This window comes from Camelus bactrianus, chromosome 8 (assembly GCF_048773025.1).
Source record: "Camelus bactrianus isolate YW-2024 breed Bactrian camel chromosome 8, ASM4877302v1, whole genome shotgun sequence".
Taxonomy (NCBI): Eukaryota; Metazoa; Chordata; class Mammalia; order Artiodactyla; family Camelidae; genus Camelus; species Camelus bactrianus.
Window position 1 is genome coordinate 17,496,288 of NC_133546.1, and position 16,196 is coordinate 17,512,483.

The 16,196-nt window shown below is 36.4% G+C and overlaps 1 protein-coding gene across 3 annotated transcripts in view; it reads right to left on the reverse strand.

Moving 5' to 3' along the window:
• Positions 1-16,196, reverse strand: part of GRM1 (glutamate metabotropic receptor 1) — a 348,044-nt gene that overhangs the window by 228,136 nt on the left and 103,712 nt on the right. For all 3 annotated transcript variants that reach the window (XM_045524657.2, XM_074368924.1, XM_074368925.1), the window contains exon 2: positions 4,454-4,703. In XM_045524657.2, coding sequence (XP_045380613.2) covers positions 4,454-4,703 — 250 coding nt within the window. The remainder of the gene's footprint in view (positions 1-4,453; positions 4,704-16,196) is intronic.

Here is a 16,196-nt window from a genome sequence, read left to right on the forward strand (position 1 = left end):
ATACAGGAATTAGAACAAATCCATCGGTTAATTATTAGAATTTTAATAATTATAACTTAGGATTTCCAACAAATATCACACACTTATTTCAAATCAGCTTCTCTATAAGTGTAGTTCCATAGATACAGACTGGTATGCACATGAGAATGATATTGCAGAGTCTCATGTTAAGATTAAAAAATAAGGAGCTTGAAAAGAATGGCCCCTTTATTGAAATATCATATAAAACATTTAATAGTAAAAGAAAGCAAAAAAGGACTGAAAGAAATAGAGAATAATTAGAAATGCAAAATAATTTTCTCACGGAGCGGATGGGAGGGTGTAGCTCAGCTGTAAAGTGCGTGCTTAGCATGCATGAAGTTCTGGGTTCAATCCCAGTGCCTGCACTAAGTAAATAAATAAACCTAATTACTTCCACCCTTCGCCAAAAAAAAAATAATTTTCTCATAGAGATACTTCAGTTGATTGTCCCAAATAAAGTGGATCTAAACAATGAAATAAATCTCTAGAAGACAGAGCAAACTAAAAGAAAACTAAGGGTAAAGCTAGTATCTCTTAAACAAAACAGTCATGCCTTAACACACAGTATAACTTAGTGATTAAGAGCATCAGTTCTGAAGTCACTTTGCCTCAGTTAAAATCCCAGCTCTGGCACTGCAACACTTTTTGACACATTCTTTACATTTCTATACATTGAAATGGAAATATTAGTATCTATCTTATATTGTTATGACAATTAAATGAATTTATATATACAAAGTGCTTAGAACAGTGCCTGGCATACAGTAAGTACTAAACAAGTATTATCATCATCATCAACAATATCACTGTCATCACCATCATAATTAAAACATAATTATAGATAACGGTGAGCACAAGTCTGAGGAGCATCTCAAAAGAGGGAGTTCCATAAAGCCAAGAAAATAAAATGGTTATTTTGCATGATAACTAACTTGAGTGCGGTTCGTTAACTTAACTTGGTGAGAATACTATTCTAATTTGTCCAAAGTCAAAAGGTTTGATTTTCGTGTGGATCTGCTGGCTACATTCCATGACCACAGATTAAGACACTAATTCTGAGCACTTCTATTTAATGTATTCTCCTGGTTTTAAAAAGGTGGCTGGTGAGAAACGTAAATTGATTAATCCAAATTCATGAATAACTTTAGAAACAAATAAATCTATAGGTACATTTCTTTTAATCATAGATTAGTCATATGGCCTTAATATATTATAAATTCTAGGACTGGAAATATTTGAAGATGATCTGGAGCCAGTTCATTAATTTTTACAGGAAAAAAATAGACTCAGAGACAAAACGAGTCTTAATAAGATCACATGATCACACGACCATGGCAGAGCTGGAACTCTGAGCTCATGTTTTGTTTTGTTTGGTTTTTCCATTGCCATACATTAATTAAATATAGAATGTGTTTAATATCTCTGAGAATTTTCTATTTCTGTCACTATAGTTTATTATTCCATTATAAGGAACTCAGTCCTAATGACAGAATGTGGGACTTTGAAGGCCATTGTAAGGACTTTGTTATGAGACAAATGGAAAGCCATTTTACGGTATCGAGTATGTAGGGTAAAAAAATGACATTACCTGAGTTAAATTTTTAAAAGATTCCTTTGCCTTAAGAATAGATGGTGGGGAGGAAAAAGGGTCAATTAGGAGATTATTTCAATAACCCAGGTGAGAGATGATGGTGGCTTGGACCAGGATGGTATCAGCAAGAATGGTATTAAATTGTCAAAATTTGGGTATGTTTTGGTGGTAGCACCAACAACATTTCATTCTCCGTTGGATATGAAGCATAAGAGAAAAGAGTTGAGGGAGGCAAGGGAGTACAAATCTCCATTCAGGAAGTTTTCATTTTTTTCTGAACTACATGTCTCTTGCTGCAATCTACACCATGATTTACTTATCTTCACCTCTATGAATAGAGGTCCATCACCATCTATGCAATTCCCCCTCTGTGAATCACACAGCATGCAGAATCTTACTGTGTACTGTGAAAGAAACTAAAGAATGGCTCCTAACCCTAGAGGAGTTTATCTTTTGGTAAATGAAACTCCCTTTAAATAGGAAGGAGATATGTTTGACAGCATCACAAAGGTTTAACTTGAAGTTAAACTAGAACCCTTCTGGACATGTCTGCTGAAATTAGGGACCCAAGCTCACCAAATATCCATTGGCATGAGGCACAGGGGAACATTTGGGATAGAATTCACCCCACAGAAAGTGGGAGAATCAAGCGTCTGAAGGAAAGGCTGATTCTAGGTATGACATAGTGTTACTACTTGTCTTTATTGTCAGCTCAGCTCCCCCTGGACTCATATCTCTCCCAGAAAAGGGAGAGAGTTTGAAAAAAGAATGAAAAAAGTGCTGTTTTCCCTCAAATCCTCTGAGATAGGAGAGTAAAAGCAAAAAACCACTTTGATAGACCTTCATGGAATACAGCCCAGGAAGACAGAGAAGCACTGAGTGTGGCATAGCTTTGACATCTCCAGGGCTCCATGCTTTATTGGCAGTGACCATTAGTATAGGGAGCAGTGTCCTCAGAAGCAGAGGTGTTCACTGTGATAATAGTTCCCTAGGACATGTCAGTAGAACCCGGAAGAGGTGAGGCAGAGAAAGAGAGGAGTAAAAAAAGTAGATATCACATGTGGCCGAGCCCTTGACAAGCAAGCACATGTGAAACTCTCAGAAGTTCTTGGACAGACCCAGTTGTGTTATTAGCAGGTAAGCAAGAGCCAGAGAGGTAAGTTTACACCACCATTCTTGTGAAGCTTTTAAATAATGATAATAGAATGAGTTTTTCACACTCCAGTTACTCACTGCAGCATTTTGTATAAATATATTTCATAATTAGGCAATCTGTATACCCCAAAGCTCACATATTTGCTATATCTGTTCAAGATTGCCAGAATCCAGGTAGCTAGCCTCTCTTTAGGGGTATTAAACAGAATGAATCCTTCAAAACAGACTATTTTTCTTTTGAAAATGGTAAACAGGAGAATTAAAAAAAAAAGCATCCTTCATAAAAGAGTCATTTTATAAAATCAGTTAAAAGATTGAATATCTATATGCCATCTGTCCTGGTGCATATATTAAGAAATTTATTCCATGTAACACTTCAACAATGCTACTTATATTCTTTTCTACTCATAAAGGAAACAGCATACCATCTTTAACTACTCCTTCTTTAAATGTCGTTTCTCAAATGGCTTCATACAACTGCATCACGTTGAAGAAACCAAAAAGACACTGTGGCAGTGTGCCAATACTACACAAATCCAATAGTTGTCTTAATTTTGAAGTATACCCTAACTTGACTTCATATGTCCTCTCGCCTAGAGATTATTTCTTTGTTTCTTTATTCATTTAGTTGTATTCCTATTCTATCTTTTACTCAAAAGTCTTTGAAGTGCCTTGTGCCTCTAGTTCCAGACGATGGTGACATTAGTCTTCTCACCATTGCAGTCATTACCACAAGTGCAAGGACAGAAGGGAAAGGTCCAGGGGGGATGTCCATACCACTACTACCCGGTTTCCTAGAGAAAAGTGTTGGTGGTTGAGGTACGTTAGCAGCTGAGAAAGGACTGTGCTCTAGCTAGTAGAGAAGATGGAGGAGAAAAAGAGATCTGAAGGATGAGAGTAATAGAGTCAGAGATCAACGAAAGCTTTCATTTAAGTGAACTCAGTAGGTTTCTTGGAAAAATTTATTGGTTCCTTTATGCAGCATTAGAAGATGGCAAATTAAAGAAGATACCTCTTATGTCAAAAAAAAACCTTATGAAAAATATGATACTAAATTCTATTCCCACACAAGTACCTATTATCTAGAAAGAACACAGATTTTGGAACCCACCATCTGCAATTCCAGAAATCACATGTTGAAAGCATCACTATCAGCCATCCCATGGTGTAAGAGATTATATTATCAAGTACCAGATTTCAGCCACATGTCCTCACTTGCATTCAGCTAGCCCTTTAAATTTCAAATCTTAATATATATTTCCACCTTCACTGCTACCGTCCATCCTTTAACTAAGCCCACTGAGAAATCTACGTTTAGGAACATGAAGAAATAAGCATTTGCATGGCTTGGGGAGGAGGAGGGGTGGGAGAGGAGAAGCAAATGAAAAGAATAATTCACCAGGATGACATATTCTAGCAACAACTCGGCACCTTTTTCTGAAAGAGTCTCATCATCTTGTCATTGACTGCTCTGCTCTTGTCGGTCATCAACATGGCAATAGCCCCACTCTCAATGAGAGACAGAACCAACATTCAGCCCAGAGCATCTCTCACCCGCTTTGGAGTCAAGAAGTCCAGTTTTGTGAGAGCAAGTGTATGTGGGCCAAAGTGTGTGTGTGTGTGTGTGGGCGCGCGTGTGATGTGTGTGTGAAAGAGAGGGAGAGAGACAAAGAGATTAAGACTTACCTTCCAACGAGTGAAAACTCGCCTACGACGCCAAGGCGCCGCATGGCGCTCAGGAGGCCTCGGACAGTCATGCCTTCACAAAAGCAGACCACCACTCTGGCCTTGGGAAGCCGCTCTCTGAGCTTGCGCAGGAGTCGGTCAAAGCTCTTCTCCCCTGCATTGCTGTAGATTTTGTCTGAATGAGCGATGCAGAGGCCTTCCTGGGCAGCCAGCTCTTTGAAAGCATCCATTCCGCTCTCCCCGTAATTCCCTGTCCAGAAACAATCAGCAGATGTTCAACCCAACCTGGCAGCAGCAGCACTTACAAGCTAGAATAAGGGCTCATTAGTCACAGAGAATGGAGAAGACAGATCTGCCAAATAATTTGTGAATATAACTGGGACTGAAGGAAGATCTGGATGGATTAAAGAGAATAATCAAATGTAATCAAATTATCAGCTCTAAGAAAATAAAGGGAAACTATATAACTGGGATGTCCACGGTGAAACAGGTTTTGAGAAATGAAGGACAGCTGCCCTATTTTACAACCATGATTAATAGTTGTCCCAGATTTTAGCAATGTGGGAGAGATCAGCACATTGGGGTAGGAGGTCAACCAACATGATGAGACTTGTTCATTTGAGGGCTTGCCTCTGCTGGCTGCCAGGCAGATAGTCATGGTGATAGCAAGTCCTACAATATTTTCACAAAGAGTAAGTAAGCAAAGCAAATAGAACACCTGGCTAGGCCAAAATAAGCAGACAAAAAACAGTTACAGGGCTTAGTCAAAACCCACCACCCTCTAATGAAGTGATGGGATTATGAGAGGTTTGGTCTTATGTTTTGATTTTTATCTTAATATTATTCTCATAATAAAATATAGTTTAAAAAGCTAAGAACTCATAGAAATCAATGAAATAAAAGAAATACCACATTATGTCAACCCCCATCTTTGTATTTCACTGATGACCCCCCTTAGTGTCCTCTACACCTCTACTCCCCTCCCCAACTTGGGGATTTTGATACCAATGTAGATGATCCAATATCATATTCTCAGTTTCTCAGCCTCCTCCATCCAATTATACTTCCTGGAATCCACCTACTTTCATGTTCACACTTTTTACCTCACTATCACAAATGTTTCTAATAACTCTAAATGTGGATATAAAACATCCCAGTCTCTATGTCCTCTTACCTTTCAAGCTTATATATTTTACTACCACTACTCCACCATTTCTTCAACCTCATAAAAATCTCAAACTGTTCACCTCCCTTTTTTTCCATCCTCCCTCTGGTTTGCTTCTTAGCCCAGCTTAGATCACATAGTCTATTCTCATAATTACTCTCTTGCAAATTCTTTAACTCCCTTGTGTTTTTCTGAAAAACCCCTAATGCTAGTTAAACCGAACTATTCACCCAGTCCATGTCTACACCTGAGCACCTGAACATGGCTGGTGTAAAACTCACAACCTTGATGACTGGTTTTAATTAAAGTTCATAAGCATACATACCAAAAGGGGTACTCAATAGTGCAAGGAAATTATACTACATCTTCCCATAAATAAACATTCCTAGTCCCTAACATGATTATTTCATCTTTATTCTTCTATCCTCAAGTCTTTAAATTACTGATCCCTCCTCTGACCCCCATCTCAGCTGAGATCTTCATTTCACTTTTCAGTAAAAACACAAAAACAATCAGACAAGAACTAATTCAGCCACATACCACAACATCTATGAAATGTTCTTTATTGGCACTCATTCTCTGGCATCCCTCCTATTGCAAATTTGAAGTGTTTCTGCTGCAGGATAAAGCCAACTCCTGCTCACGAACACTAATTCCAATCACTTTTTGTCTATTCGAGGACTTCCTTCTGCAATTGTTCCCTCTCTTCTGTAAAATCAATTTATCCCTTCTAATAGTGTCAATCAAAAAAAAAAAAACTTGGATTCTTTGTCCTACTTGAGTTACTACCTCATCCACTATTCCTGTTCACAGCAATGATAGTTTTCTGGCTCACTGTGTTTGCTTCATCAGATCCCATTCTCCCCATTACCATTCACTCCCATCACCTCAGTACCTTCTTCTTGTTAAACTCTTTTCTTGTCAAGGTCATCAATAGGTTCTCTGTTGCTATATCCCATAATCTGTTCTCTGTCTTCGTCTTCATCAACCACTCAGCTGCATTCAACAGTTGGCCACAACCTCCTTGAAATACTGTATCCTCTCAGTTTCTGTGACACAACCCCCTCACGGTTCCCTCTTCATTCGTTGACCACTCCTCAGTGTATTTGCTAGATTTCTCTTTTCTGCTCAACTTCTAAATATCATCATGCCAGGACTCAGTCCTGGGAAACTTTCTCTTCTTCACCTGTACACTCACTCTAAGTACCCTCATTGAGTCAAATCCCTTCAAACACCATTTGAATACAATAGTTGAATCCCAAATATAAATCTTCAGACTGGACTGTCCTTTGGAGCAAAAGATTAGTGTATTCAATTGCCTACTTGACATATCCATGTATAGACATTTCAACCTTAACATATCTGAAAAATAATTTTTCTTTCTCCAACTTGCAAAACTGCTTCTCTCAGACATCTCCTATTAGTAAATAGTGCCATTATCCATCAAGCTGCTCAATAACAAAATTTAGGAGCTGTTTTAATTGCTGTCTTTCTCTCATATTTCTGATACATTCTTGCAGACTTTATCTCTAAAACATTCCTAATTCAGTCTCTCTCTTTCATTTCAACCTATGACACCCTAAACCAAGTGTCTTAGGTTAGGTTCCCTAAAAACAGAATTGAGATGAAGTTTCTTGTTCAAGTAATTTTTGAGAAGAGGAGAGAGAGATTCAGGGAAGAACAAGAGGGGAATACTAAGTAGGAATGTCATCTCAGCTAAAAGTTAGCTTCATCTGATTTCACAAGGAAAGGGACAAATTGTACTACACATTTAACCTCCTCTTTAAGCAAGCAGACCCCTTTGTCCATCCATTACTGTATAAGGTCCATGAGAGGGGAAGGGAGGTATAGCCTCCCAGGAAGGAGACAGCTGGGATTTGTAGAAGCCTACTCTCCAGTAGCTGGGAGATTGGTGCACCTGACAGGTAGAGGCAACCTGGGCAGGCCACTGACAGCATCCTCTACCCTAAGTAACTTATCAGTTCTTGCCTAGCCAACTATCCTAGTCTCCTGATTGGTCTTCTTGCTTTCAATCTTGTCCTCAATGATTCATTCCACACTTAGAAAACAGATCTGTTAAGGTATAAATCAGATTATATCACTCCCCTGCAGAAAGCTCCAATCATTTCCCAGTATATTTGGAATGATGCCAAATCTCCTTACCCTGGATTATCAGGCTGTACATGGGCTGAGCCAGTTCTGTGGTCTTTTTCTCTTCCTAGTATACCCTAAACTCACTCATGCCTCTATGTTAGCTGTTTCTATCACCTAAAAAGAGGTACTTGTACGGATGTTTATTGTCAATCATGTCTCAACACAAATACATCCTCTGAAAAGCCATTTGTGATCAGTTATCTTAAAGTCACCTCCCAGTAAATACTGAGCATGTCCCTTGATTTTACCTTAGTAAATTTACCTGAATTTTTTTCTTATTTATTTTTTATTTTCCTCCTAGAAATATAAGTACACCCTTTTGTGACTTGTTCAATGATACAGTCTTAGTATTTAGAGTAGTTCTAGACATTAAATGCATGGTAAAAGTACATTTGTTACAACAGCCCAATAGAAAATGGCAAAAAGTTATAAACAAGCAATTGAAACAAAGTAAGTAAAAGTGGGTAATAAGCATGTTTTAAAAATCACTAATCTCATTAAATATGAAGAGAGTGTCATTTATCAAAATGCTATTTTTTTACCTATCAGATTGCCAGAATTTCAAAGATTAATAATATTCAGTGTTGGCAAGGCACCAATATATTCACTGTTGGCGAAAGTAGTTCAAATTTTGGTGGACAATTTGGCAGTAGCTTTCAAAATTTTTCAAGATAAATATCATATAAATACAGCAATAGTTATGTAAAAATTATTTTAAAACAATGATATCCAAAAACAACTTAGGACTTAAATCTCAACATCTATAAAAGTTTCATAGATATTGTAATTAAACCTAATAATATTTTTTTGTATTTTTGAACAGAAAAATTTTTGTTTCCTGTTTCATAAGATTAAATTACCAAATTAATGTATTTTCCTCTTCATTTAACCACCTTCAGTGGCCTAATGCAGGCCAGTGAAGACCAAATGGAAGATTTAACACGTGGCAAAATCCTCGGCTCCATGGACATCACAGCTCAGACAAGAGGCATTGACTGATTATAAGGGGGAAACTGCAGCTGGCAAATGAATGCCTCATCTGTCTGCAGAAGAGGGCACGAGGAAGGACGTCAGATGCCGCTTACTCAAAATAAATGCAGGTTCAGGAAGTTACAAGGTACCTAGACATCACCAGCCAACTCTTTCAGCAAAAGGCACTGAAAATGCATCAGAAGCTGGTGTTACAAGGGAAGCAACTCTACAGCTAAGGTGCCCACCTTTGGACTACAATCACAAAAATGATTTTACTTTTTTAACCAAAATACGTGCATAATAAATAAGCAAGAATGTTCCATGCATTTGAATAAGAAAATCCTGTGTTTTAAATTTATTAAGTGCCTTAGACATACTCTGTTCAAGCCCTTCAGGTTACAGACAAGAGCACTGAGCCATAGAGATGTAAAGCTCACCAATAGGCAGGAAGTTTATTTATGTTAGAACTGGAACAGTCTACTTGACTCCTAAGTTACTGCTTGTTTCTCTTAATAGCAAGAAGGAATTAAATGTGTATGTTTTCGTAACCAAAAAAAAAAATAAAAAGATGTCAGCATGGGTCAAGGGTCAATTAGTTCTATGAAATACTTATTTCAATTTCTTTATTCATATTTCTTATATGGATAGCAATTCTTTACAAATTGATTGAGATTTGAGTATCAAGTGTTGAACCATGCTTAAATTGCTCATTTCTCTTATGAAGTCTAAGAGATTCCAAACTAGCATGTACATTTCTATAAGAGAAGCTCTAATATAAGAACAAGAAAAATAACGTGCACTCTTATAAATCTTTGTACTTTAAACATTGTGTTCATAAATATTATCTTATTTGTACTCATATTGATGATAGTACTAGATACAAAAGAGGAAGAAAATCACCTCCAAGAAGTTTAAAATCATGTAATTTTCATTTAGTAGCAACCGAACTAATGACACGACAAAGTTGAATGTAAATATCTAATAAAGATGCCTTGGGTTAAGAATCAGGAAGAGCTGCCTAAAGAAAGTGCCTCTTGTTGACAAGACTATGGAGAAAAAGGAACCCTTGTACACTGTTGGTGGGAATGTAAATTGGTATAGCCATTATAGAAAACAATATGAAGTTCTTCAAAAATCTAAAAAAAGAACAATTATATGATCCAGTAATCCCACTACTAGGTGTGTATCCAAAGGAAATGAAATCAGTATCTCAAAGAAATATCTGCACTACCATGTTTATTGCAGCCTTATTCACAATAGCCAAGATACAGAAATAATCTAAATGTCTATTGATGGGTGAATGGAGAAAGCAAATATAATAAATGTTATATTACATATAATTGAGTGAAATATTATCAATGAAATGTTAGCCATAAAAATGGAATATTTGTATAAAAATGAAGGTAATGACACCATTTGCAATAACATGGATGAACCCAGAAGACATTATGCTGAGTGAAATAAGCCAGACATAGAAAGACAAATACTATGTGATCTCTCTTATATGTGAAATCTGAAAAAGTCAAGCTCATAGATCCAGAGAGTTGAACAGTAGTTACCAGAAGTTGTGGAATGGATAAACTGGAAAGATGTCAGTCAAAGACTGCAAAGTTTCAGTTATAAGATGGTTAAGTTCTGGGGATCGAATGTACAGCACAGTGACTAGACAGTTGATGATATATATTACAAATAACAGCCTATAGCTAATAATATATATTGTATACTTGAAATTTGCTAAGACAGTAGATCTTAAATGTCCTTAGAAAAACAATAACAAAAGAGATAACTACATGAGGTAATGGATGTGTGAATTAACTGGACTGTGGTAATCATTTCACAGTGTATATGTATATCAAATTACCATATTGTACACTTTAAACATATACTATTTTTTGTCAATTATACCTCAAAAGTTTGGGGAAAAATAAAGTGCTCTTATTCTGGATCTTATACAAACAGATTTTCCATAGATGGAAAGAAAACTAGGGGACATGTACCCTTTGCCTGTCTATGAGGTCATGAGCAAATAATGTCAGACTGAAAATAAAACACTCAGCACAGAACCCATGCTCTGCCTCTTCTTCCCTTTCCATCTGACTACCCAGGCTTCATCTTGACTTTCCTAGTAGTGAAGAACTTATTTAGATACTTCTCTGTGCAGCCCTAGAAGGAGTTGTGGATGGATAAATAGCTGACTTATTATAAAACTCTTAGAAGAACTATATAATTGTTATTACTCAGTTCTGGTAGGGAGCACCATATTTTCATTCAATTATCAAATTGTTTATTGAGATCTCAACTTGGAAAAAATCCTTAGGTTCTGCACTTTCAAGAGTTGCCTTGAATTATTGGGCATTGGCTTTGCCTTCAATTTGATGAATACTTACTTTATGTCTGGCAATGTGCTAAATACCTAAGCATTTCACTTATTCATCACAACAACTCCATATAGAAGTTATAGCTCAGATTAGGACATGGAAGCTTTAAGAGATTATGTAACTTGCCCAAGAACAAACAGTGATGAGTGTAGGATTTAACATCTGACTCAGAAGTTCTTGCTCATAACCACTATTTTATACTGCCTCCTATATGGACTTATAATACAGCTATGAAGGCATGACACAAGCACACAAAATACAGCAACAATACCAAGCTGTATATGCTATGCGGGAGATGAAAAAATACCACAATACTAAATTTCAGAATGAGAGATCAGAGATGATCAGAGAATACCTTTTGGGAAAAGTAGGAATGAAACTGAGTTCTTCAATAATGTAAGCAATGGATTGGCTTTCAGGGTGAATGGAAGTGAATGAGAATCCACAAAAGGTATTTTTAGAGGCGATAAGTACAGAAGTTCTATTGGAGCAGAATGTTCATGGTTTATAGAATGACACTCTATATAGCAGATCTCTAGTGAAGCATCTGGCATACCACTACAAGATTGCAACATGGAAATGTGCTATATGCTGCTGTGTCATAGCAGATTTTATTACAGACTTTATCACTGTTATGATGTTGCCTAAAACCTAGAGAGTGAGAGAGGGAAGAGTGACATCTGACAAAACCTATAAAATATAAAATTGAAACATGTTGAAAAATCTCAATTTCTAAATTATATGATGAAAAGATTTACAGAAATAAATCAAGATATTCTATAAAACATGCTTTTAAACAGAATGTATATGAGATTAATGAGAGAGAATATGGGACTTATGTAGAAATCCCTATAGTTTGAATAATAAAAGTATTTAAACATAATAGAAATGGACATTATTGTCTATAGAAGGGCAAAGTTTAGAAAGGCACTGAAAATAGAACTATCTCAAGAGAAAAAAAGGCTAAAACTTGGAATTTTCTAAGCTACACATAATTTTTTGAAGAGGTTAGATATAATTATTATCAGACCAGATTAACAGGCATTCATTGGTAAAAGATTGATTTTGTAGTGCTTTGGTATGTAAGATTCACTGAGCAAACAAGCTATGAAATAAAACTGTCTTGGATTTCATAATCCTGTATGAACTGTCATGGTGAAAAGTAGGCACTGAACACTAGTTCTTATATTGATTGTTTTTCTTCTACTCTTAAAATATTGCGGAATTTAAGAAACAAACTGAACTCCATTTGGTGGCTAAAATAACATTTCAGCCATTAAACTGAATGAAGTTCAAATTCTGTTATTACATCTTTATAAATTACCTTGGTCAAAACAGCAGCATTCAGTGCCTCATCCCCACATAGACACACATCAGTGATATGATGGGAAACACTGATACAGGGAAAATACGTAAATATTTCTTCGGTTTCCTTGAAAAAGGAATGCTATCTCTTTGAAAGATTCTCTTGTTTTATGCTTAATCCCTTAATCGCTGCCTTATTTTATGTTTACATTCCTTCTTCTGTATTCTATAGTAGTCTTAGGCTCCCCTGGTAATGATGTCCCTTGGGTCATGGGCTAGTCCCTATCCGAGGTTCTGAAAATGGACTATTCTGCCTCTTTGGACACTTTGGACAAATAAGATAATACCCCAGTTTTAAAAGAATTATGATGAAGGAAATTGATTTCACAGCACCTTCTGGAAACCTACTGCAATATTCAACAACCATTACTATCAGAAAGTTCTTTCTGACTTAAATCTTATACAACAAAATCTAAATTCATTTCCTCTTCATTCTCAGTGGAGACAGATATCAGCTGGTTTGAATTCTTTATTTCCTTTTTGTTTTTAAGTCTTTCTGAAAGCCACAATTCAGCTTTTTCTTCTCCTAGGGAAAAAAATTCCTAATATTTTAACCTTTCCTGGCAACTTTTTAATTTGTTTGGTTCTCCCATTTAACGTGTAGAAAAATATGGTTCCCCTGCTTTCATCTTCACACCTGCAGTCAGCTTTATAGGTCTGGTCAGTCAGAGGTGAGTGAGTCATCACCTGCCTTAGGGCACATAAGGGAATTTATATGCAAGGTCAATGAAGGAACTGTCTCACAGAATGCAGTCAAGAAAACAAAATTCTTTTTATCAGCAATTTTCCAACCCTGCCTCTAATTACCTCAGTTTGGTAGGTATAGTTACAGTATCCAGGTGGAAGAAGGAGATTCAATAGAAATTTGCTGTCATCTCTAAGCAATAGGATTGATTAATCTTTGCCCTTTTGCCGCATCATGTTTTCAAGCATGCCTTATAGCTAAGTGAATAAGAGGATGAGCCTTGGAGGCAGACCAACCTGGTTTCAATCCTGGACCCTAGATGAGGGGATAGGCAGCCTTAAAGTATTTTCTTTAAGCTTAGGTTTCCTCTTATGTAAAATGGGGGTCATAATATGCATCTCAAAGACTTGTAATTATTACATCATATTTGTTAATGAATGCAATGTTGCTGGAATACAGAAAGAAACTCAAGGAATGGTGCCTACTTTTACTCTCCATGTTTCTCTAAAGTTGTGGAATCTAAAACTGGACATAAGGCTTTATCATTGACTCAGGAGCTTTAGATTCCTTTATTTCTGTGTTCCTGTTTATAAAACGCAAGCTTGAGACTGTTTCTATAACTGAAATGCTTCATTCTTCACTCATGGTCACCTTGTTCCCAAGTTGCCCCTAGATTACTTTTTCTGCCATGCTTGCACAAAGCAATTCCTTTCCCTTTTTGTTTTGGACTCTTGGTGTTTACATGATGCATTCAAAAGCTGTATTTGTCTATATTGAGTCTCTGTCACTGATCTTCTTTAAGTATCAGACATTGTATCTATTTTAGAGTTTTATGTAATAACCCAGTTTGCTGTTTCTTCAACTCAACTTCTTTACAATATGGAGAAAGAAGTTCAGAGAAAGCAAAATTTAACTGGTATTAGAAATACAAAGGGACATCATCATTCTTGCAGAAAAGCAGCATTTTTCCATTTCAGTTTTCACATGGAGGAAACAGGTTCACAGAAGCAGCCCTTCACACTTATTCACTATCCCTGTCTATGTGATACTGAATATACAATCACAGCTGGGAAAATTCTATCTAGTTACAAGTTCAGAAAAAGTACCCCCAACACAAACATACACACACTATAGTATACTTTTTAATGATAATACCTGGTGTTGGCAAGAGTTCATGGAAATAAGCACTCTTATATACTTCTAATGGTAGTACAAACCGTCCTCATCTGTTTGGTGGAAAATTTGTAGTAGTAATGCTTTAAATTACATTCATATCATTTATCTCAGAAATTTAGTTTTCAGAAAATAATTCATTGCCCACCAAGGTCCAAATACAGTTATGTGCTCCATCACAACACATGACTGGAAAATATAACAGAAGCAAAAAGCAAAACAAAACAAACAATAACAAAAGAAATTTTTTACAATAGGAGGTAGTTAAACAATTATTATGCATTTATATAAAGAATACTTATGCAACCATTTTCTAGGATGATGTAAAGTTGTGTGTTCAATGTAAAAGGAATGTCACATTGCTAAGTACAAAAATTAAAAAATAGTATGCAAAACATAAAGCCAATTTTAATATATATGTGTAAATATATAGAAAGTTTGAAGAATATGCAAGAAAATATTAAGTGTTTTTAGATGGTAGAATTATACATGACCATGTTTTTATCTTTTTGTTTTCTCATTTATCTACAACACTCATGTATTATTTTATTAATAAAAATGTTTGAAATAAAAGGATATAGTGTACAGTTTTCACCTGAATATCATGCCAAGCATAACTATTATAGGGTATTCAGGAAATATTTCCAGAAGGGAAATTAACCTCTCATAGAAACAATGTAATGATTTTTTTTCTTTCTAAAGGAACTAAGAAATACTAATGTTATCATCACTGTTCTTAAATAAAGTTGACCAAAGCCCTGTGCCACTTCCTGTGATATCTAACTACCTGGATTGAGAGAGAAGGTGTAAAACACACACATTTCCTGTTTGAAATGTGGAAATATGAGTTCCTCTAATTTATTAAAGAAGCAGTCAGTCTCCTTTTTTTTTTTTTTTCTTTAAAACTCAGTGAGATTTAGTCTGGGAGATGTAAATTTCATCATCTACTGAGTTTCTGCCCTAGGAAAATATATAAAAGGCTCCGAACACTCCCTCTCTGTTGGCTGTGAATTCCTATGAGGTCTGGGCTGCAGGCCTGGGCATCTCTTCTCCACAATAAGGAAGCTCTTCAGGTTGAGGCCAGGATGGGTGGCCCATTGAAGTCTCCCTCCTTTGAGCAAAGTGTCAGAAGCAGTGTAAATGATGTCCAAGTTATCATTTGGGCATTATTTGTCATAGGGAATAAAGGTGAATAAAACCTGTTTAACCAGCTTCTGTATCTTGGTGTCCTGAATATTCTGTCTCTTTGAAGGTAAAAGAAATTAAAGTATAACTTGGTCCAGGGAGGGTAAGCAACATGAATGTTACCAGATCCTAAAACAATGATAAAATGTGAAAATATCTGGAGATCTTATCATGCCACAATTATCTTTGTTAACTTCACTACAAACTTGTTGCCTCATTTCACCGTAATTTTCTCCATTTGTAAAGAAAACTGAGGCCTGAGAAGGTAAAGTAACTTGCACCAAAATTGTCACAGCCAGAATTTGAACCCAGATATGTCTGACCCTGAAGACTATGCCCTTAATGACTTACTTTCAGCATCCTTTATGTTTCATACTCAAGTAGTTTTCTATGCATTATCCATTCCCCCATCCTTCCTTAACTAAAAAATCCCCTATTTTGTTTGGGGTGACTGTGCATAACCAAAAGTACCTGCCTTCCCAGATTCCCCTGCAGCTAGAGATGCAGAAGTGACCCACTTCCAGACAATGAGAGTTGAACAGAAGTTGCCAGGTGAGGCTTCTGGGAAAATTTTGAAAAGGTCCAATGTCAGGCATCTTCTTAGGCCTTCTGTCCCTTCTTTCTTTACATAAGTACATGGACCTGGGCCTGGAGATGCAGCAGTAT